The sequence below is a fragment of the Dipodomys spectabilis genome, unplaced genomic scaffold, assembly GCF_019054845.1.
Source record: "Dipodomys spectabilis isolate Male_0828 unplaced genomic scaffold, ASM1905484v1 ptg000179l, whole genome shotgun sequence".
In the NCBI taxonomy this organism is placed as follows: Eukaryota; Metazoa; Chordata; class Mammalia; order Rodentia; family Heteromyidae; genus Dipodomys; species Dipodomys spectabilis.
In genome coordinates, this window is record NW_024870856.1 from 385,847 (window position 1) to 410,967 (window position 25,121).

General features: G+C 34.3%; 1 protein-coding gene across 1 annotated transcript in view; it reads left to right on the forward strand.

The window, feature by feature from the left end:
• Cdh18 (cadherin 18) overlaps nt 1-25,121 on the forward strand; it is a 213,375-nt gene that overhangs the window by 36,930 nt on the left and 151,324 nt on the right. Inside the window, exons 2-3 of the mRNA XM_042695205.1 lie at nt 2,571-2,865; nt 19,250-19,369. Of these exons, the coding sequence (XP_042551139.1) occupies nt 2,571-2,865; nt 19,250-19,369 (415 nt within the window). The remainder of the gene's footprint in view (nt 1-2,570; nt 2,866-19,249; nt 19,370-25,121) is intronic.

Consider the following 25,121-nt stretch of genomic DNA (forward strand, 5'->3'; position numbering starts at 1 on the left):
TAAAATTAGTTGTAGATTGCATAAGTTATTTCTCTGTCTTTGTGGCACATCGCTATAATCTAAGTCAATCAAAATCATAAGGTAGAATCATGAGAACTAGATATGTTAATCATAGTTTATAAATAAATAGATAAATTCAAAGGATTGAGTGAATGAGACAATTAGTATAGTTGCCTAGTTTGTCCAAGACTCTGGGTTCAATGCACAGTATTAAAAAGATAATTTTAATGATAGCTATAATTATTAATATGGATTTATAAATTTACATATATATTTTCACACACTAATTTTCAAGCTATCTTAAACATACATGTATTTTGGGTTAAAATGAGTTCTAGGAAAGTTTTTTAAAGCATTTATTTAGTAAATTTTTTACTTTGCGTCCTTTACTTGATATAAAGTTAGGGAAGGTAAAATGGATTGGTCTGCCAAATATTTTCAGGACTGTGTCACAAATGATAAATCTTTTATGCATTCCAATTCTTTGTTAAGAGGAATGTTTACATAGGGTCCATTCAATTTGTCCTGTCCACATTTTTTTCCTCATTTGTGCAGTCAATGCACTAGTAACGTGTGGATATTCGAAAGCTAAATTATCCATTTGTGTTGATACATTTTCCACATTTTTATGCAAGATCTAAATAAACATTTTAAAATGATTTTATATATATGATCTTATTAAGGGATTTTCATGAGAATGTTCTCTACAATAGCAAATATTTTTTCAAGGAAGTATTCAAATTATCCATAACATTTTATCTAATATATTTCTGTAGTTTTCCTTTTCCCTGAAAAATAAGCTACTTGATTTATCTTTTTCTATATTTTATCTCTTCAACTGTCTTCTAAGGGAGCAGACACTTGAAAATGAACCTTGAAATTTTCACTTTACTGTGACAAAAAAGTAACTGAAGTGCCATGTGAATAAGGTTATATTTTCTCAATGTTTTCAGTGTCAGAAATGAGCAAAAGGTGACTAGCTGAGGTTATGTGGCCAAAAGATTTCATTTGAAGGATAACTGTTCAGTCTCTTGGGAGAAACCATTCTTCAACTACATATTTGTGAGTTCAGAAAATATTGCTTCTGTTTCAGCTAGTTGTACAGTACTAGGCCTCCTGGAAATATTTCATTCAATTGTAATATTGTAAAGTAAAATCAAAAGTATGGATGCCAGGCAATTTAAAATCATGGAAAAATAGTCACATAATGTTAATAATGTTAATGTTACATTCTCATCTAAAACGTTTACTGATTATTTTTAAATAGATAGCAAAAATATTTCGATATTTTTATGTTGTAATTTTTATTAATGTATCTTAAGTAAATACTAACTAAATTAATTACTAATTTTAATGAAAGCCTAATTAAATTTAATATTGGCTCATTAAATCTCTCACAGTTGTTTACATTAGAAGTAAAATTTCACAAGATCCAAAGGTAAAATCTCAACAATATATTTTATATTCTAATTATAAACATTTATAGTACAAGTCTAGCCTTCAAATCATGACATTAGTACTGCTTTGACAAGTATGTGTATTAAGTGAAATTTTAGTAGTTGATTTGCATCTCTATTTGACCTAGTAAATTGTAATCCTAGCTCTGAGGATAAATTAGAAGGAATATTAAGGGAAATTAAAACAACACAATATATTCATAAGTATGAACTACAAAGGCTGGATAGAATTTCTCTCCCTACCTCTGTATTTAGTGAACCAGAGGTAGGAAGCCTCCATCCTAGCTATATAAGGCTTGGAGCTATTTGGTACAAGATTGTAAACACCCATATGCTCTTTGATACTTCTTGTTGGTTGCCAATGGTTTTCAGCTTGGGTTAGTAATTTTTATGGCCCATGGATTATAATATAGGTATCCAAATGGCCCTTGGCAGTAAAAAAAATGTTTCTTACCCTGAGTTAGAACAAGTCTCATTAGCTTTCTTCATATAATCATTATTTATTGATTTAAAGCAATATTTGATTCTTAGATAAACCTTGATAACATATTCATAAGTAGAACAAAAATGTGAGAAAATAAGTAAATAGAAAACATGTAAGATACTTTGTATAGGAGGAAACCATATGTGAATTATTGTTAAAAGGAGGTATACTTAGGAGAGGAACATAAAGGTGTAATGCCTGTGCATATGATCATACAACATAATATTTATTGAAATGAAGTCCAGGAAATGCTTTGCTATTTGTGTTTATTTTCTTTTTGTTCTGATGGTTCTAAAATTTAAATGTCTTTGGGGGTGTAAGGTGAGGCCCGGAAAGGAGGAATGAAGAGGAAACAGGAGTAGCAGTGATACTCAATGGAAACTATGTGAAAATGAACTTTACAACTAGTACATAAGGTTGGGAGGGAAAACCTGAGAGAGAGCATGGGACAAGGTGACCTTGTCCAAAAAGAAATGTAATTAACCTGGCTAAGATTACTGAAACTCTTGTGTACATCCCCTTTATAAAAACCATAAATTTAAAAAAAATCCAGGTAGAGAATTTTCAGAGAACAGGATCTGCAGTTGCAGTACAATTACAAACTGAGTAAATTGCTGATTATTTTACAGCTGCACTCCAATTCTGACAAAGGTGACGGCTCTGTCAAGTACATCCTCACGGGAGAAGGTGCCGGGACAATATTCATCATTGATGACACCACGGGTGATATCCACTCCACCAAAAGCCTGGACAGAGAACAGAAGACCCACTATGTGCTTCATGCCCAGGCTATTGACAGACGGACCAACAAGCCTCTTGAGCCTGAGTCAGAGTTCATCATCAAGGTTCAAGACATTAATGACAATGCTCCAAAGTTCACAGATGGGCCATATATTGTTACAGTGCCTGAAATGTCAGATATGGGTAAGCAAAGCCATTTTCTACTAGAGACATTAATATGTTCTGGAAAACCCAAAAGTCATGTTTTAAAAGCCAGTTTGTATTTGTGTATGTAGAACATGGGACATTCCCATTTTTTCAATATTTTTGATGCATAAAGTATTCACCACTGTTGCATCTACTAAAATATTCAGCCCAGTCAATTTTGGAATGTGTAAATCCTGAGAATGATTTAATCTCCAGGAACATTACAAATTAGACACTGCCTGTAATGGTTGCTAAACAAATATATGATTGATTTATAGTATTTATATATAATTATTATTTAAAAATACCAACATATCCAATGAAACCTTTTTCCTAGAAGAAAGACTACATAATGTTGAATTTCTATGTAATCTTTTCCACTTAATGCTCATGATTAAACTATAATAGCATCAGTAAGAATAGATGACAACTTAATCCATAAAAAATCCCATATACTACCAAGTATTAACACATATTATTTATTTCAAAATATTCAACAACCCTGGTAAATATTTCATACATTTTGAAAATATGTACATTGAAATAATATACTGTGCAATTTTCTGTTGAAATAATATACTGTGCAATTTTCTGCAACTCACAAATCTAGGGAGCAGCCTAGAAGAAATTCATTCTTGCTCACTGGCTGCAAAGACTGGCTGTCTTGCATTTGATAAGTCAGGATCCAGGGGTTCAGGTGTCCTGCAGACTCGTTGATTATCCATCACTCACTATCTTTTGTGGTCTAGCTGTTTTTTTAATAACATATATTAATTCCCTGTAAGGAATTAAAATTAAAATCAAGACATCATATGAGTTTTTTTAATATCTTTGTGAGATTTTAAACCTAGAGTTATAACTGTAGAGAATTTTTATTCAAATTTTACCTCAAGTATATGAGTATTCTTTTGTAGATATTATTACACTATTCAAATTATTCTGAATTTGAATATTAACATAAGGATTTTTTTATTGCAAGGAAAGAACTTCTCACCTCACCTGCTTTAGCACTCCAGCCTATTGTAGATCTCTTGAGACACCTAGACAACTCTTGAAGCTGCTGGAGTAGTAGGTAAAGAAGGAAGAATAAGCTCTTACCAAAGAGTCTTGGGGCTAGATGGCAATTGCTCAGCTCCCTCTTTGTGGCTCTTAGTAGATAGAATGTAGATACCAGCCTCTGCAAATTTGGGCAGAGATCCAGAATACCATGCATGCTTAATTATCCAAAGATAACTGAGAGAAAATAAGATATATGATTGGCTCAGTAATGTTAGTGTTATTGGCTGTTTGTGTGCAAACCAAAAACCACAATTTATTTTTCTCCATCAAGGGACTCACAGTCTATTATCATCGTCCCCTATCTTTTGCAATCATGGTTGGTGCTCTTCCACTGCAGCCAAAGCTCCATTTGGGGTCTTTTCATGGAAAATTGGAGATGAAAGTCTCATGGACTTTCCTGTTCTGGCTTTCTTTGAAGCTCTAGTGTCAGATCCCCACCTCCTTGTCCTACCTAGGACTACTGACATGAACCATGAGTACCTGGCAAAATGTTTGTCCACAGAAAAGAAGATCAGTATTTTGAGTTATGTAGAGCCATGACAAGTCATATTTTTAAAAAGAATTTTTAAGCAGTTTTGTAGTTTTCATTTAGAAAATGATGCCTTGAATTATTGAGGGAAATTCAAGTTAATCATTATTTGATGAATATATATTGATTTATGTAAATATATTAACATAACTATATAGATTCATTTCAGATAAATTATAATTCTGTAGCAATTTCAATGGAATGAAACGAAGAGTAACATTGTAGCCTTATGGAGAATATCAGTAACCTCGTTAGGTCTGTGAGAAGCAGATATTTTATTGCATCAAATTGCATCTTCTTTTTATTCTGTATCATGCAATATATTATCATGCCAGCTCTGATGATTATCTTGCTCCATTTTCATTACATTACTATAACTAAACACCTAAGGCTGGGAATCACATAAAGAGAAGAGCTGACAGTCTTTGAGGTTAAAAGTGGAAGATCAAGGTGGCACAATCTCTCTAGCCTCCTAGTGAGGGCATCTTAGTGGATGGCATTAAAATAATGAGATCTCTGAGGTTCAGGAGTCGGCTTCAGCTTCATGTAGCAACTCAGTTCCCAGAGAACTGACTAGAGTCCCCCCAGGGCTGCATTAATTCCTCTGACAATAGGTTCCCCAATGCCTTACTTGTGCCCAAGTCCCACCTCTGAAAGGTTCCATCATCTCTACATACCAACCTATCAGCATCCAGCCTCCAGCCATGAGCCTTTGATGACACCCTTAGGCCTCTTCAAACACAGCAATTAGCCTTGTTGCCTTCTATCAATTATCTTCTGAGGATACTTGGTTGACAGTTTCTAACAAGTTTATCATGATTTCTATAACTTTATGACATGTCCACCTATAGCAGAACTAAGACTTTTAAATTGAACATTTTTCACAACTGAAAGAAGAAATGAGTCATGAAATACAATTACCCTTGCTCTTGAAGTCTGAGCCAATCAGCTGTGTATCACCCTAGAAATATGAATAGTATTTTTAAATTGGACTTATTGCATAAAACATACATACACATGAATCATTATCATATAATATAGAAAACATAGCTCATAAGTGATTTAGTCACACTAGCAAACATATTATCATCCAAAATTTAACTCTGTTATTCAATAAGTCACTTTTCTTTAAAACAATAACAACTCTGTGTGTGTGTGTGTATGTGCGCACATGTGTGTGTATGTACGTAACTATACTAGAATTTCTGAATTTATAGATTTGGTGTCACAGAGACTTGGAATGCTTTAGTACCAATTCAAATTTGGCTTTATTGCACTCTCTGTGAACATTTAAAACTGTGCTTTACATCTAGACATTGTTTCAACTCAAATCTCACTAGATCACAGCACTAAAGTAAACATCACCTCTTCTTTCTTTTACAAAGTAACAATTCTGTATGGGATTCATAAACCCCACCTCTCCCGAACATTCATAAAATGTATCTTTCACTTACCATCATTTGAAAGTGTTTAAGAGTTTATAACGGAGTATAGGTGCCTTTAATGTATGACAGAATAAAATATTATATGTAGCCAGAATTATGACTTTTTTGTCTTGTGCAAATAATTCTGTAAAGTTAGATATTCAGATAAAGGAAGACGCTTTACTTTGCTGCATAATTCTTAAAGTGACCAGGGTCCCTTATTCTTGGAGATGTTTTGAGATGCCCCTAATCGCCCTTGTACCTTCACGTTCCCCTCCAGTGGTTGCAACCCTGGCCTGTTCCTATGCAGTCTTTGTTGCAGAGCAACAAGGGACACCAGCTGTGCTGACTTGATTGCACTGATGGTTGGCTCCTGATTTAGTTCTGCTCAGGCATCTTGGGAACCTTCCCCTGGACCTGCGCCAGAATCCAGTCGCTGTTTTAAAATCATTCCCTTAGGGACATCATGTTCACAAAGAGATCGTAGCAAAAATGAGAGTCAGTACTATGATTCTCCATGGGGCCTTAGCAAACACTTGAGGAGAAACAGAGACAACTGATGAATCCTAAACTCAGCCAAAATTATTCCTTATTTTATTCCTCTCAGAACTTTCCTCACTACCATCATACTTCGGTGTTTTAACAAACCAGCCCATGATTTAGTGATCACAACCGTTTCCCTTGTTTCTGGGGCTGTGGTCTGAGTCATTGTTCTAGAATCACAGGATCAGACTGCAGTAATCTGGTGGTTAACTTGGTGCCATCTAGTAACGTAATGCTGGGTGCTAAATGCTAATTTCCTCAGCAGTGTAGGGTACTGACTGGGATTTCTGAGACCTCATTGGATGGCTTTTCTGTTTCTAGTGAGGGAGTTTTGAGTCGTTTCACTTATATTCTTAAAGAAGCATTTCCAGAGAGTAAGAGAAAAGCCCAAGGATTTAGAGGAGAAAACTTGAGTTTTGGTTGACATTTGTTGTTTTGATATTGTAACCTTCTCACTTGAAACCTAACATCCTCTAAGTAATTGTGAAATAAATATGTAGACTTATTTTCCACTCAGGATTATAATTTTGGCAAATAATGTACAAAAGTACAGGTCTTATTTTTAGATCGATCCTGATTACATTTTTGTTGTTGTTGAAATTCAGTCATGAATGCATATGCCTCGTTAATTTATCAACATGACCCAGTGATTGCTATGGCACAATAGATAATTTGTTTTTCTGTAGCTCACTTCTTTTTTTATTTAGTTATTTTTTGGGGGGTCCTGCTGTGGGGCCTGAACTCTGGGCCTGGGCGCTGTCCCTCAGCTCTTCAGCTCAAGGCTAGTGCACTACCACATGAGCCACAGCACCATTTCTGGCTTTTTTTCTTTTTGCTTATGTGGTGCTGAGGAATCGAACCCAGGGCCTCATGCATGCAAGGCAAGCGCTCTACCACTGAGCCACCTTCCCAGCCCTCACTTCTTTTTTAATTGTCAAGCTGATGTACAGAGGGATTATAGTTACATAAGTAAAGTAATAAGCACATTTCTTGTAAAACTTTTTACCCCTTTCTTAACTTTTCTCCTACTTTCCCACTCCCCCAACTCCCCCCTCCACAAGTTGGACAGATCTTTTCCACATGTTGTCTTGTGAATATCGCTGCTGTTGCTGTGGATCCCCCCTTGTCCTTTTTCTCACGATCCTGTTGTTCCCCTTCCCTTCCCTAACTCAGATATATGTGTATAAAACACCAGGCTAACAAAATCAAACACAGTGACAATGGGGGATATGCACTAGGTGGAGCAACATACAAAAGAAACAAGAATCACATAGGACATATCTTATATGGACATATGTATGTAGCTATTGAGCTATTCATCTGCTAATATTATCCTAGATGTATATTAAATATGGCAAATAATGAAAACATGGAACCTATTTGTCTTTGTTTCTGGCTGATTTCACTTAATATGATTTTTTCCAAGTCTTTCCATTTCCTAACAAATGGGGCCATGCCATTCTTTCTGATGGAGGTATAGGAAAAAAAACATTTAAATACATATCTTAGGGTTCATTTTCCTAACATCACCTTATCTGACCTTTTCTGCTTGACTCGTACATATACTAGATATTACAAATAAGGGAAACCATGGGACCTATGTTTCTTTGGACCTGGCTTACTTCACTTAATATAATTTTTTCCAAGTCTTTCCATTTCCTAACAAATGGGGAAATGTCATTCTTTCTGATGGAGGCATAGAATTCCATTGTGTATATATACCACATTTTCTTGATCCATTCATCTACTGAGGGGCATCTGGGTTGGTTCCATATCTTAGCTATGGTAAATATGGCTGCAATAAACATAGTCGAGCTGGTAGCTTTAGTGTGGTCTTGTTTGTGAACATTTGGGTAAATGCCCAAAAGTGGGATTGTTGGGTCATAGGGGACCTCTATGTGTACTCTTCTGATAAACCTCTATACTGCTTTCTTGATTGGTTGAACAAGTTTACACTCCCACCAACAGTGCAATTGAGTTCCTTTTGGCCACATCCCCTCCAGTATCTGTTGTTATTAGAGTACTTGAATGTCACTATTTTAACTGGGGTGAGGTAGAAGAGGAGAAACTCTAGGGCTCCTTGGCACAGGCCAGAATTTTCTTAATAAAGACTCAGAAACACAACAAATCAAAGAGTGGTGGGACACTTGGGATTGCATTGAACTGCAGAACTTCTGCATATCAAAGAACATAGCTAGCAAGATCAATAGAAGGCCCACAAATTGGGAGAAGGTCTTCTCTAGCCGTATAAAATATACTTTGAACTCAAGAAATTAAATCCCCCAAATTAAATCCCTCAAAGAAACAACTGCTCCACTAATAAGTGGTCTAAAGACTTGAAGAGAGACTTCTCTCAAGAGGAAATACCAATGGCCAATAGACACATGAAGAAAAGCTCTACTTCTCTGGAGAAAAATGCAAATCAAAATGTCTTTTCCTTTCCTCTTGTATTTTCACTTGCTTGTTGTGTAAGGAATCCGACTCAGAATGTGTTCCTCCTCTCACCACTGCTTTGCTTGTAGCTGGGACTACCAGCTACTCTTCCACACCTGGCACTGAGAGGATCCAAACTTCAGAATTCATGTTATGTGCAGAAAATTTCCACAGTGGACAATGGTTGAGGCACGTACACTTAACACAAATTGACTTTGGGGATACATACTGCTTTTATAGGAATGAACATTGGTTTTTAACTACATATAACTGAAAATTTTAAAGGAGATAATACTAAGTTCTCTGGGGCTTATTTTTTAATTTAATATTTATTGTAGTGAGCTTTGGAATTACTTTGAATTTTATAATAATATACTGTTTGTAAGTCACTTAAATATATATTTTCATTTCAGTATCAGGTATCGCTAATGGAATATGTGAACAATAAATATGTAAGGACAATGTAAATCTTCTGAAAAGTTGCATTTGAGGGTAGCAGCAATGCTCTCAGAGACAGATTTGCTTAATGTGATTTTTATCTTTATCTTTATTATTGTATTAATTCTTGGATACAATCAATCTCATTAAAATCCCTTTGTTTAGCTCCTCAAATTCACTGTTTGTACTTGTAAATTCATTCTTATCTACCACAGACATTTGACTATTGGTGTGAGCTATTTTATTCTTTGATATACCATTCTGATATGGACTTTTTCATTTACTGAAACATTTTCTGATTTATTCTTATTTTTCAATACTCCTCTTGTGAGCAATTTTTAAACCTTTTTTTTTTAATTGAAGGCTTAATGGTTCTAATGTTTAACATGCTAACATCAAGCCTGGTCATGGACGTAGAAGAAAAGTTACCCAAGGGCTCCATGCGTCATGGTAAAGTGAAAACATAATTCAATTTGTTTGTAGAGGAAAGGTTTAAGAAATTCTTCATTTTTTGGAATATTTAATTTAATAAGTTGTCCACATGATTTTCACAGTTCTAGTTCTGGTATTTGCAAGGGCTTAGTTGGACAGAGAAATGTTTATCTTATCGGGGACAAATATCTGATGCACCTTATTTATCCTAACTTTTCTCATTCATCCCAGTTTGATGATCTTAATGATCTCAGAATGTTCAGGGTATTTTATCCACTGTTGGAATCTTATCTTATGGTTTCATTTCTTTTTGAAATTCCTTGGGCATATCTTCTGAGACATAAAAAAAGGAAATATATCACAACAATTTTGAATGGTAGATTATGTGCACTAACAAAAATAACTTGATTTCAGATAGGCCTTGATTTCTCACTCACTTCAATCTAGTGTCGAGCTACTCTACTGATACAGCAAGCCAACTTTTCTCAGTGGCACATGATACTGTGCCACCTCCTTCTCCCCTTAACAGGATTCTATTGTAGTACTTTATATTTAATTGCTGCTTTGATTTGAGAATACTACAAAAAGATTTGGGAACATAATATTTACTTTTAAAATTACATCAGCAGTATCTTACATTTGTTTTTCTTATACTTGTATTCATCATGCAACATTTGTTTTCTTCCCTGATGAATAGGACAACTAATTCTAATCATACATCAAATAATTTTAAAATGTGATCTAAATCATTTGACACATCATCAACATTCATCGTATAGAATGTCTAGTCTTAAATCAAAGGAGAAATAGTAAGTTGGAGGTTTAAGTATTTACCTTTGAATGATGTTTAGACAAAAAATTTGTTGTATCACAATATATTCAATATTTCTGTCAGTTGCAGTACCAGTATATGCTTAAACTGCACAGTCAGAGCATAAATTTGGTCATTAAGCAATTTCAACACTCATATTCTTATAACTGTTTCCAGAAAAGTTGATAAGGAAACAACACTCTTTAATCCTCTCTTACATATTCTGTTGATGGATTAGATATTTTAAGCAAGAGAATTACAGCAAACACTTGGTAAAAAAAATTAAATTCTAGTGAATTTTCCTGCAGAAAAGCAGACTAAAAGGTTCTTTTCTACTTCTGTTTAAAATTATGTCTCTACTCATTCAAAGATCTGTCACGTTTTACATGTATATATATATATATATATACATATATATATATATATACACACACACACACTGTATATAAAACATACATTTTTATATACACATAAATTTTTCATGAATATTTTCATGACAACTATATAAATGTAAAAAATAATAGATTGATTTGAACAAATGTTGATATTGAAACAGAGGGAAATATAGGTTTTTCAGATATGGAAGGACTTGAAAAAATTTACAAACTTTGAGCTATAGAAAGACTAGTAAACTTTTACAATAGTGTAGCAGAAATATTTATTATGAACTTAACTTCAGCTAAATATTAAAGACAAGAGTTTCATTATTAAAAGATATTGATAATACCAAGAAGAAAATAAAGGAACTTTGAAAAGATCTTTTCTAAAATGATTTACATAAATCACACAAATAACTCACTGGATATTTTGGGAAATATTTAAATGTGTAGACATCATCAATGAATTTGCTTTTTTTCACCGTAGAAAACATACTTCCTAAGCATAATAATTTTATATAAAATACATTCAAGAAATTTCTAAAAGGTCTTTGACTCAGCTCACAATTTGCTGAGTAATTGAATTTGTTGAATTAAAAGTACTTATAATAGTGGGGTACTTAGGCTTACACCTGTAATTCTAGCTATTAAGGATGCTGAAGTCTGAGGATTGTGCCTTGAAGCCATTCCAGGAAGAAACATCTGTGAGATATTATTTCCAGTAAATGATCAAGAAGCTGGAAGTAGATCTGTGGCTCAAGTGGAAGAGAGCTAGCTTTGAGCACAAAAGGTCAGGGACAGCATATAGTCAGTGAGATTAAACCCCAGGATCTGCATACATACTCACACAATACTAATTATGCTACAGCCAACTTTAGACCTTGAATTTTATCTTTGGTCTGCCATATGCATTTACTGCTAAGAGAAAAGTGAGTGACAGTTGGGAAAATTTACAAACAACTTCTGTAGGGGTGTTCAATCAGAAAATATCAAATTCATTGTCAGGTCAAATAATAAAAGGTGAAATATGAGGTGTAAGTTACAAAAATAGTAGAATTAAATGTCAGAGTAGAGGGTGAGTAAGCCAAGGTAAGAGTTAATGAGAGAGGAATATCTAATCCTAGGTGGTTAATACGGTGGGTGCCAATTGAAAGAGACAGCTGAATGGGTGCTAGAACCATCCAAGCAAGGTCCTGATCCACAGATTCCACTCACAGAAGAAGAAGAGAGGAAAGAGGGAAGAGAAGAAGAAGAGGGGGGAAGAATGAAGAGGGATAAATTTCCTGTTTTCACAATTCTCTTTTATAACCCTTTCCCCATCACTTTCGTTTAATGAGCATGACTAAACAACATCAGTGGCACATTCCTGAAAATCAAGCTGAGAAGGCAGGGTGAGAAATGCTTCTGAAAGCAATACAAGAGTACACTTTCTACAAGATCGGCAAGGTGGTGGCATTGTAACCGTCCAGTTACTTCTACACCTGTGTCCTGTGGGCAAAGCACAAGGATCAAAAGCATCTCTGTATGGTTGCAGGAGAGCTGCACGATGTTACCTTGGAGCTGGCTTTTTCCTGCATATTTTCCCACAAACACTCTCTTCTTAAAATATATTGAGAAGTTTGTCTTTATAATACAAAGTGATTTATTTATAATACAAAGTGACCTCTTCCCAGGTACAAATGTCCTATTTGACATTACCCACCATCAAGGAATTTGTAAGTGAAAACAGCATGACTATGTGTAACTATTAAACAAGATTCACCAGAATAAGAACCAATGAAGCAAGGGAACAGATGGAAAATGTTCACAGAGACAGTTTTTGTTTTTTGATGGAGCAGGGCTTAAATTCTATAAACTTTTTGAATATCAGTATTCCATATTTATAACATATTACCATCATTTTCTGAAGAGATCTGTGATTAATTATTAAATTATGTGATTTATAAGGAGAGTTTTTTTCACATCATTCTCAGCCAATGCTTATCATGTCTCTACTTTCTTCATCCATTTGAGGAAGAGAACATTTAAGGTACTTCAGTGATGTGAAATTCACATTGAGTACTTGGATATACAGCTGGATTTCAATTTACATAGAAATTAGCAATAGCCAGGATGTTAAAGTAATAGTGAAGTTCCATGTAGTACCCAACACAGATGTGTCACAAGTATTATCGCATATATATGTGTATGTGTGTGTGTGTGTGTGTGTATACATATATGTGTGTGTGTTTCAAAAATCTTATGACTGTTGAATAAATAAAGCATTATTAAATTACCCGTTCACTGGAAAGTAGTGATATTGCTCTGTTGGTGAGGGTACAGTCATCCTGTGCCGAATGAAATTTTGGTTATATCTTCATGACTATTGCTTTTTAATAGTGCCTGGGAAAATCTTCTGAGAAATAAGCCCTAAGAGATTCTTTCAGAGAGGTATTCTCAGCCTCCATAAATCTTCAGCTTATTTTTACTCAATGTTCTTGTTCAACACAGGTTCTCCTGAGATTTTAACAGAGTTGTGAACTCTGACAAGTCATGCGTAGCAATTGGCAATCTCAGAGTGTGTTTGCTTGGTATTCAAATGCCTTATTAAATATTTCAAATTGGTCTGTAGAGACTTTTAAGGTAGTCCACTCCTATTGCTTCTCATTGATATGCAACTTCATAAAGCATGTGCTATTTATAAAGCAGCCGTACAGAGAGAAGCCGAGTGGAAAGATGACAGGGCAATTCCCAAAGGAAACAGACTTAAGTTTTATTGTAGGAAATACATTTTTAAAGCTGTTTTATGTACTGAAATCTTTTTCCAGATTTGTCTGAAACATCAGCTGAGAGGCATTAATTTCTATCCTGGGAACAGATTAGTGTAAGCCATAGGAAATATTTAATAAGGGAACATTGTATAACAAATAGCAGCTGTAATTTTAAAAAGCAATATTTTTTATTATTATATTGGTGCATACAGTGAATACTTCTGTCCACATATATAGGTTTGTTTTTTTAAAATATTTTATTGTGGGTCTAGGGTTTGTCCTTAGGGATTTCACTTACTAGGCATGTACTCTACCATTTGAGACATGCCCCCAATCCTTTTTTTATTTCAATATATTTGTTTTCTTTTTCTTCAGTGATGGGAATGGAACTCTGGGCCTGAGCTCAAGACAAGTGCTCTACCACTTGAGTCACAGTGCTACTTCCGGTTTTCTGGTGGTTAATTGGGGTTAAGAGTATCAGGGACTTTCCTGCATGGGTGGCATTGAACCACGATGCTCAGATTTCAGCCTCCTGAGGATTACAGGTGTGAGCCACTGGTACCCAGCTCTGCTTTGGTTATTTTTTTGGTTTAAACAAACTCTTGCATTTTGTTTATGCTAGCTTGGACTATCATTCTCTGAATTATATTTAACTTGTAGCTTGGATAACAGAACAATATTGCTAGGGGCAGATTATGTACTGAAGTGGGTCTTGCTAAATTTTTGTTAGTGCTAGCCTAAAGCTGCTATCCTCCAGATCTCTTCCTCCCAAGTAGCTGCATTAATGTGATACTCTAACAAGCAAGTTTATGGTGTCTATAATGGGAAGCATGGTTATGTAGGGAAGTTGCTGTTGATTTAGTACCTAGTAATCAAAGCCTTATATCCTAGGAGAGAAACAAATAACAAACCTGATTCCTCTTTTGGTACTCTGGTGGAATAGTGGAATTTGAGGCCTCAATTTCAGATTTGCATTTGGAAGTCTAGTAATATCAACAAAATATTTTCTGTTCCTATTGTTTTCATAAATTTCCAGCCATATCTTTGATAAATCCAGTGGTCTCTTCTGTGAGATTATTTTCATATAAAGATTAACACTTTTTTATTCATAATAACACTTGTACAAGAAATAAAAATTTTCATGAAAATCACTTATGTAAACTTAGAAATTTATTTTTAATATGAGATTAAGCAGACCACTCACAAGCTTTGATGTTTAAAAACAGAAAACATAAATTCCCAACTACTATAAACATGCATGGGAATTACTTTTTATCTCCTTGATTATTCATGGTAAATTTCAAAAATAAAGCAAATGTAATGGTGAAAATAAATATCCAACATTCCTAGGAAAGCTGTGATGCATTCTGCTCATTTGTTCATAAACTGTGTGGGTTCAACAACAGAAATTTATTAGCTCCTAAGACCAGAAGGCTGGAACTGAGACAGTTGCAATGCGGTATTCTCCCTGCAAATGCTAAGGAACTATTCTCAGTAGTTTTCCCATGACTTTTAGTAACTTTTTGGTAGTTCCTTCTGGCTTTTAAGTTATACATATAACATGCTAAGACATATCTATGTCTTCCTCTTGAATTCTCCTTGTGCATGTGTTTGTGTGAGTATGTATGTGTCATTTGCAAGAATTTCTTTCTTACAATTCCCCATGCTTAAAAGAATCAAAGTTATATTAAAACTATACTAGTACAACCTCTTACTACCTCCTTATATGTGCAACATACTGTATCCAAAGATTGAATTCCAGGGAGCTTCCACATGGTAGGAGTTAGAATGTGAATTGTGAGTGGAAACTATTCCATAATACAAAAGTTTTGATAATATCTCTTTAAATTATTTATTTACTAGATTTGTTGTTGTGGTTGAGCACTGTAGCAGAATGCTAGAGACTGAATGGCTTAAGCAACCAATATTATTGAAAACAGATCTGGAGAATATTAACTTCAAGGTCAAAGTAGCAGCACATTCAGCTTCTTTAAGTGGCCCATACCTCCTGTTTCATGGAAGCTCATCATCTTACTCATCTCCTAGAAGACCCTTAAGGACCAAACACTATACAAACATCCCAAATCATCAAACTGGGCTTTAGGATTTCAACATTTTTAAGAGACATAACTTCCTCTAGAGAAATAATGACTAACAATAGACCTTCTCGCAGCCTAAAAGAAGTTCTGCAAATACTATTTTGTATTATATTTTTTCTTAATTTCTAGTTCAAATAAGCAAGAAATTAAGAAATTATTGTATTTCCCATTTGTGCTGAAGAGACCTTTTTTTTTTTTTTTTTAACCCCAGTCCCTGATTTGGATGTTGTATTCTATAACAGGCTGAATTTTTGTTAGGTCATGCTGTTGCCACATCTGACCTCCCTATAACCTGCAATCTGTTACACTCAGAAGTGTATTCTGAAGCCTTCAGACTCCAGCAGAGTATAGTGCAAGAGGTAATTTGCTGCTCTTTGTTTGACATGCAAATAGAATTTACGAATCCCTGTGAGATACACTATTCAGAGTCATGGGTAGGTAGCTGTTAACAACCATACATTAGGACCAGGATGGAGTGTTATCTTTTTTTTCTCTGTTCTGTTCCCTTCTCTTTTACTCCTCACAGAACATTTACTTGCTCGACCAGCATGTTATGCTTTTCTTAATTTTGTCTGTGTCTCAGTCGTCAGCTCACTGCCATTGTCTGTGTGCATTCCTATCCCCTCTTAGCAAGACCAGGATTTGATAGACATCTCATTCCACCCCTAACAGCTCTTAGGTCATGCCGAAATCCAGCCCATCACAGCAAATGAAGTGTGTTCTTATAATGTACTTTTCTCGGACTTTTCCACATAATGGTTTTCCAAGTCCTCCTTCTTATACATTAAAAACTACTTTGATTTAAATCAGTATTTCAGGGCTAAAGCTTGTTAAAAGTTGTCTGTTTAGTTTTTATTGTTTCTGTAACACAAATGCCTGAAATAAAGAACTACTGGAGCACATCTTCCTTTGGATCAGGTATCTCTTGGTTTCAGGTATTTTCAGCCAGCATCTGCTGGTTCTGTGGCTCTTAGCCTGCATAAGGCAAAAGAGGCTTAGTCAGCAGTGTAGTGAAGCACAGTTTGTCAACCTCACGAGGAAAGAAAGCAGAAAGATAAACAGGAAGGGATCAGGTCAGGACCTTCGAAGTCATGAAATAAAATGCAGTGGCATGGTCTGGCCTGTCTTCTGGTACTTCACTGGTCTGTGAACTCATGAATGGACCATTAGCACATGCCAGAACCAATCATCTCTCAATGATTGGATTTTCCTTCTAAAGACCAGGATTTTGAGCAAAGAGTATTCGGAAAGTTTATTTTCTATACAAATCACAACCAATTGGTTGAATGCACCAGGCAATATTGGAGACACAGTCTGTAATATTCTGTAATTACAATAACCATAATTATTAATAGACCAGAAAATCTATATTTAAACATTTCTCACAAGCTAAGGTGGAAATTGATTTAACCACACCAGAAAGTTTGGAAAAAAATTTGATAGATAGTAGGTCTGAAGGAGTATCACACATATATTTCTAATATTTTAAATTTTGAGATCATCGTAGATTCTACTTGTATTTGTGGGAAAAGAAACGTGAAGCAAAATGAATATTTAATTTCATTCCAGTGGAAATACCTTTAAAAAATTTAACAAGCATATTGAATGGCATACAAAACCAATGTCATGTAGACTTTGTTTTGATTGTATAAATTTATGTGAGGTCATATACTTCCATTTCATCTATGTTTAATCCCACCTCCACCACAGTTATCAAAATCTTGAAGTTCACATAACAATAATCTCACTTGTTGTTTCTAACCACTTCTGTCCAGTCCCTGTACCCAGACCTAATGATGAATAGCTCACTGATTTCTACCTAAATGAAATCATGCAACATAAATCTTACAATATTGGTTTAAGAAACTTACTATGATAATCTGAAGATTTACCCAAAATTTGGATATAATTCTTTACAGAGAATGCAACAGAATTTTGTCTCAAACAGAGATACTGATTTTTGTCTTGATTTTTTTTTTGGAGGGGAGAATTATAAACAAAGCTTCCATGAGTATTTGTAAACAAGTTTTTATGTGAATGCAGGTTTGATTTCTTTGATATAAATACTCAGCAAAATTTCTGTCTTATTGCTTGTTTTGATTTTCAAATTCAGTGTATACATAACTCAATTTCCCCACATTTTTACTTTTAATGTATCAGTATATCATTTTATTATTCTATAATGTATAATAACTTTCATAAATAACACAATATTTTTCATCTTTCTAGAGATAATTGAAAATATTTGCTTTTAGAATCTGAGTTAAAACATATTTAGAAGCCAGAACCAATAATAGTTAGAAATTCAAGTAGATGCTAGAAAGGATTGTCTTTTGAATTGATCTTAGATTTTTTAAAAATCTTTGGAAATTCCTTGATGATATAGACAAAGCCTTCCTTAAGGTTGCATATTAATTTTAACACAGATGTTCAGAATCTATAACTAAACAGAAACCCTAAACATTGTTAAAATTCAAATTTGAAAATTGTCTGTGGTTCTATACTCCAGTTTAAAAAATGGCTACGATGTTTCATATACAAGCACTTGATTGTAAAAATATTTTTGTTAGATACGTATCTCAGAATTTTCTAGCTATTCACTACTAATCATTAGAGCATAAAGCACATTTCATCAATAATTGAGAACTCTTATCCACTAAGTATTCAATACAGTTGCAAAGCTCTTAATTGAGCAGCATAATTTTACCTTGAAACCAGTTTTCATTAAGTAGTATGTGAAATACAATATAGTGTATTTAATTGTGCAACCTGTGTAACAAATATAAGCACTTTAGGTATATTTTCATGGCTAAATATCTATAAATTTATAAATTGTTTTATAGTTCATCTTTATGTTAAAATATCTATGGCTGTCAACAAATATGGACCCTTTCTTTAGAAAGGAAATTGTGTCTGTTATGGGGAGAAGCCACAAAAAGAGATTTCTGCATAGGAGACTAATTCTGACACTCATTAGCACTCCAGGCAAGAAGTAGCAATACCACAAAGGTGGAAAGGGATTTGGATGTGCTATTTTGTTGTCACTGATAATTGAATGTCAGCTCACTCATCGCCTCACCTTAATCACATTCCCGTCCATCTCCAGTTTCCTAATAGTTCTGAAGCATGCAGCACACACTCACTGTGCCCTTTATTGAACCACGGGTAACAACAATCTGATTTATGAAGATCAGACCAAGGCTACTCTGGTTCTCTCATGGTCAAAAAAGCCCTTTCATGGCAATTTCATTACACAGTCACATTAAAGTAGATCAGAATCAATGCCCTGTGTTCTATTCTTTCGGGCCATTGAAGCCAGGGCATGAAAGTAAGTGGTATGTGTAATACACAAATGTGATTTAAATTTAATTGAATTCGGTAGCATTCTAGCTTCCCATAGATATTTAAGCATACCTGTTTCTGTATTCAAATTAGCTATGCACTAAATGCCATTGTGCACTAAAATTTGTTTTCCTGAATGCACAGGTACCTCTGTTCTACAGGTGGCAGCTACTGACGCGGATGACCCAACCTATGGAAACAGTGCCCGCGTGGTGTACAGCATTCTCCAGGGACAACCTTACTTCTCTGTAGATCCCAAAACAGGTCAGTGTATTTATGGATAACTTTCTGCAAGTATTTCTGGCAATAAAATCTGTTGTTTCTATGTGCATTAGATCCTCATTAGATATTGTCATTTAGGACCTTTAGATTTATACTTAAACTGGTGTATTGGGACAATCATTAATCCCTGCTATGTAGAAGGCAGATATCTGCAGGTTCATTATTTGAAACTAGCACAAGGACAATTTTAGACACTCAGTATCAGCAAATAAGTCAGATATGGTGGTGTATGATGTAAATATCAACTAAAAGGAAGCATCGTGTTCTCTAAGGAACTGTTTATTTATGCTTCCAGTTTGCAAGTCATTTTCCAATTTTCTTCAAAAGGACATCAATCTAGCTAAAATAATTTAATTTCATAAGCCCTTTCTCAATACCTTAATATTAGTGCTTTGCATTTGCTGTTTTCCATTAGTGTTTTTCATTATTATCTTGTTGCAAGAGAACTTGTCTGTGTTATATACTTTCTCTCTTTCCTCAATGTATTTTAAAACAAGAGTTAATTTCCAGGAATAGATTCCAAATACATTGCTAAACACTTTCCATGATGAAACTAACTCTACAGGAAAGAACTCATACAGGTGCAGTTGTAGAGGAAAGATTATACATATAGATTTTAGTTATGTACTACATCATCTTAATCATAGAACACAATGTAATATATCATTAAAGTAAAGTAGACCTTTCAAGGTATTAAAATATAAAATGTGAGAATCTGTAACATGAAAATTTTGTTCCTCTCAATATTTTGCTAAGTAATTAGAAAAGCATCCTTGTTAACCTAGAAACCAAAATGGTATAGGAAAAGTGTCTACACATGTTTGTACACATTCATAGCCAGGTGAAAGAGGTTAGAAATATTTAGAAAGCTTAAAGTCTTCAGTTGATATTGTTTATCAACTATATCTTATATATCCACAGACACCAGTTTGTGTAAAATTTTAGAGAATGTATTTTCATCTTGAATATATATCTACCTAGAGCAAACACAGAATGGGAGTAAAGGTACACATTGCCATGTTTAGTAAGTATAATACACACAGTCAGATGCACACACAGATTGTGTTAAACCATTAATCATCCCCTTACAAAGACACATATTCATTAACATAAAAAGGGGCCAGATTCACTTATTAGATGGTTGCTACAATGAAGATATCTTGAGTGGAATATGTGCTTACCTTCTATTCTCCTCGTGAATATTAATGTTCAATAAAGTCATATGAATTTTATATTTTCCTGTTTTTGTGGCACATACATATGTATGTGATTTCAGATATGGACAACATAGGCATCCAAGGAAAGGTCCTGGCTAGGATTGGACAGGGCTATCGTCTGTTTTAACTGAAGTAAACATATCAACCAATTCTGAGTAAATTTTTCATATATATATATATATATATATATATATATATGTAAGCATGGATAAAGTAAATACCTCATTAATCAACATGAGAGTTTATCCCAAACATAGGATACTATATAAATTCTGATGCATACAATTTTGTTTTCTCCTTTTTTCAAGTGAGAATTTGTAGCAAATGAATGGAAACCTCTCTATTAACTTGTTTCCTACCAGTATTAAATTGTTGTCCTGGCTAATGTATCATGAGGGCCTATTGATAAATGTCTAACTACTGAGTCCTGAATGGAACTAAGTATTTTAAAAGAAAGTTCAAAATGCAAATGTGTTCATTACAAAGTTGTTTTAGAAAGTGTTAAGAAGGGTTATAAAATAAAATACTAATTACTCTCTTGAAAATTAAGACTATTTATTGGCAATTTGTGTTTAAAGTGCTATTACTATGCAATTAATCATCAGAAGTAAAGAATTTAATCCACTCTGTGTTTGAAAGTCACTAGGATATAATCCAAACCATCATAGTGAAAATGAAAGAGTCCATTGTTCTGAATGAAATGTTGCATGAAAAGGATTGGAAGAGTAATCATTTATAAATATGTATTTTTCTAGCATGACTTAATTTTGTCATACTTATTGGAGGAACTCTATCTCAAAATGTTTCTGATTACTTTTACTGAATACAGTGATAATAATTACTACTTTTTATCCCCAAATAAATTAAGAGGTGTGTATTTATGATTATGATCAGTATTTGGATTGCCTTGTTTCTGATAAATGAAAAAGTACACTTTGGTATGGGCCATGATGTTCTAATTATCAGCTTCCAAAGAAACTGTGTCTCTGGGTTGTATGAATCATATGAGAACTGCAATTTCAAAATAATTAAATTAGGTAATCCTTGAATTATCATACTTCATAGAATTGATTTAATAATATCTGACTTACTCTATATCAAAGCCTCATTAATCAGTAGACTAAAACACAAGTGTTGTTTCCCATTCTAAGTAAATTGGTGAGATAAATATGACATGGGATAGCTTATAAAGTACCCACAAATAAAACATTATTTGAAAACTCCCCACCTCTTGAGATGTCCAGAGGACCATGGCAATTAAATAAGAGAGGCCCACTTTTGCTCGCTCTATTCATGTTCTATTCATATTCTATTCAAAGAACACTTTTTGTGAAATAGATAAGTAAGGAAAGTTTTTTTTACCATTTATGAAAACAGAAATCTGCACAAGTTTATGAGGAAATATGCTAAATGAGAATGTCTTAAGCAATGAAAGAAAAGGAGAAAACTCTGCGGAGTGTTTATCATCAGAGCTCAAACACCAGTCCTGGGCTCTGTGTATTTAGCATCAACATCATTCAATTTAAATAAGTTTGTTCAAGATTTCCATGTCTCTTTGCAAATTATACAATTTCTGACAGGTGTTGACAGCAGCAGGTAAATTGTGGTCAAACAACTGTACATCTAAAGTGTCTTCAGGAACAAACCGGAAAGATTACCTATAATGCTGGTGTGTAGCTTTTACCTGCAAATGAAAGTCTGTTTGAAAGTCATTACTTTGATATCATTTGGTATTCTCTTTACTAGCCTTTTTATACTCAATAGCTTAGGAAATATTTCATGTTATTTTCTGCTAAAACATGAAAGTTATATTTGCGTCCATTTCACACAGCGTATTCTATCCTCCTGATGTTCAATCAAAGGAAAATTGAATACTTGATGAAAGCCTGATCCTAAGAAGAGAAGACTTTATTGGTTTATAAATCCAGAAGTGTATTTTACTTATTTTGTTTACAATGTGAACCATGGTGATTATTATGAACGAAAATAAACTTTAAGAATTCATGGGGCTGGGAGGGTGGCTGAGTGGGAGAGCGCTTGCCTTGCATGCATGAGGTCCTGGGTTCAATTACTCAGCACCCCATAAGCAAAAAGAAAAAAGCCGGAAGTGGTGCTGTGGCTCAAGTGGTAGAGCACTAGCCTTGAGCTGAAGAGCTGAGGGACAGCGCCCAGGCCCAGAGTTCAGGCACCATGACTGGATCCCCCCCCCCCCCAAAAAAAAAGAAAAAGAAATCATGTGTGTAAACTATGGAAAATCAATAAAGTTGTCCACATTTTTTTTTTTTCTCTTTTGGTCGGTCATGGTGCTTGAACTCTGGGTCTGAGCGCTGTCCCTCAGCTCTTCAACTCAAGGCGAGCGCTCTACCACTTGAGTTACAGAACCACTTCCGGTTTTCTGGTGGTTTAATGGAGAAAAGAGTTTCACTGACTTCCCTGCCCTGGCTGGCTTTGAACAGCTATCCTCAGATCTCAGCCTCCTGAGTAGCTAGGATTACAAGCGTGAGCCACCGGCGCCCGACATATTTTTTAATCTGTTATGTGGCCTGGGCGCTGTCCCTGAGCCCTTTTGCTCAAGGCTAGCACTCTACCACTTTGTGCCACAGCACCACCTCTGGTTTTCAGGTGGTTTATTGGAGACAAGAGTCTCACGGATTTTCTTGCCTGGTCTGGCTTGAACCAGGATCCTCAGATCTCAGCCTCTAGAGTAGCTAGGATTATAGGCATGAGTCACCACCTTTAGCAGCCTGCTTTCCACATATTTTTATAAAAGTTATTGGCACATGCCTAACCAGTGACTAATTTACTCTGTTTTACACATTTATATTTTGAATTTATTCCTCATTTCCACATCGTCTTTATAAATATTTTACTCGTTAGTGTATGAGTTTTTATTGGAAACAAATCTACTGTAGAGTGTGTGATAAATATTGTATTTACTTTTTAGGTGCAGAAATGTTTAACCTCATAATGCTAACTTTTAATGATATACACAAGAAACCACTTTCCAAGCATATCTGAGCAGCTCAAGGGCTTTGGTCACACATTTTAAAAGACATTAACCTTCACATCTTCGTGTCAGTAAAACCTTTTTGTATTTGTAACACCCACTAAGAGGAACTGGAGAAGTACCCACAAACATCAGGCTCCACCCGTGCTGAAGATCGGCAGCCCCGAAATACAAGTCCTAGGAATTATTTTGGTGTGTCATCATGAGGAAATAAAGGAAATGTGTACTAGACTTTTTACCAAAAGATTAGTAAACTAGGTTTATGTGATATTAATTCACAAAAAATACTTAGCAAAGCATTAATACATAGAGTGTATTTTGATCATTCTGTACAGCCAAACAATTGGGGATGCTTCATGTTAAAATCTAGAATAAAAAGTCTCTTGAAAAATAGAACAAATTATTCAAAATGTGGCTTCCTGTTTTCCACGTATATAAATTTAGAATGAAAATGACTAAGTTATGAGAAAAATTAGTGCAGTGCTGATAACAAAGTTAGACTTTTGGGAAATTTCTTGGTCTCTACTTTCTTTATGATTAATAATTTCCTAAATAGACTAACAGTGGTTCATTATAAAATCTGAAATACAAAAGAAAAAAGGAAAAGAAATATTTATATTTAGAAGAAGTTTTGAGTCCAAACTTACTGTACCATAATTTATATCTTCGCTTAATATCCTAGGAAACATAGTAGCTGCTTGATAATTAATTACTGAATATTGAATTGATGACTGGCAGAAAGTATTACAGGTACCCTTCTTAGTCTTTCAACCTCATTAAGCGTAACTCATGGAACACATTCATTAAGCATTTTCATTTTCCCCCAGCTGCTTTAAATTTATTCTAAAAGCCATTTCTTCCTCCTGTCCCAGGATGAAAAATGCTATAATTCTCGTGAATGTTTGGTAATTTTCTTTAAATCAATTACCTTAGGTAGGAAGTGGTGTTGTGGCTCAAGTAGTAAAGTGCTAGCCTTGAACAGAAGACCTCAAGTTCAGTGCCCAGGCCCAGAGTTCAAGCCCCATGACTGACTAAAAAAAAAAAATTAGGAGATGCATTTCTATTCACAATTATTCCTACCCTAATTATAAAAATAGCTCTATTAACTGAATTTTATGTGTTTATACATTACTATATATTTGTTCATTTTATTTATATAAATTATTGATAATCATATTTTATATGTACATTTGTATCTATTGATAGATATATAGATACATTTTATATATATAGGCATATATATAGAGAGAGATCTATTATATATGAGATAGACATACATTCATATATTTACCTATAGATATTTACCTATATATATCAATGTATACTTATATATACATTGTTAAATCTATTTATACATATATAATTGCCCATATAGATGTATACATAAATCCATTTTAATAGATATAAATCCATCTACAACTATAATTATCCATCTAACTTAAAGAGATTAAAACAAGATTTAAACTGTGATTATTTTTTTTCTCACAAAGGCCCCATCATTTCCTTTTGG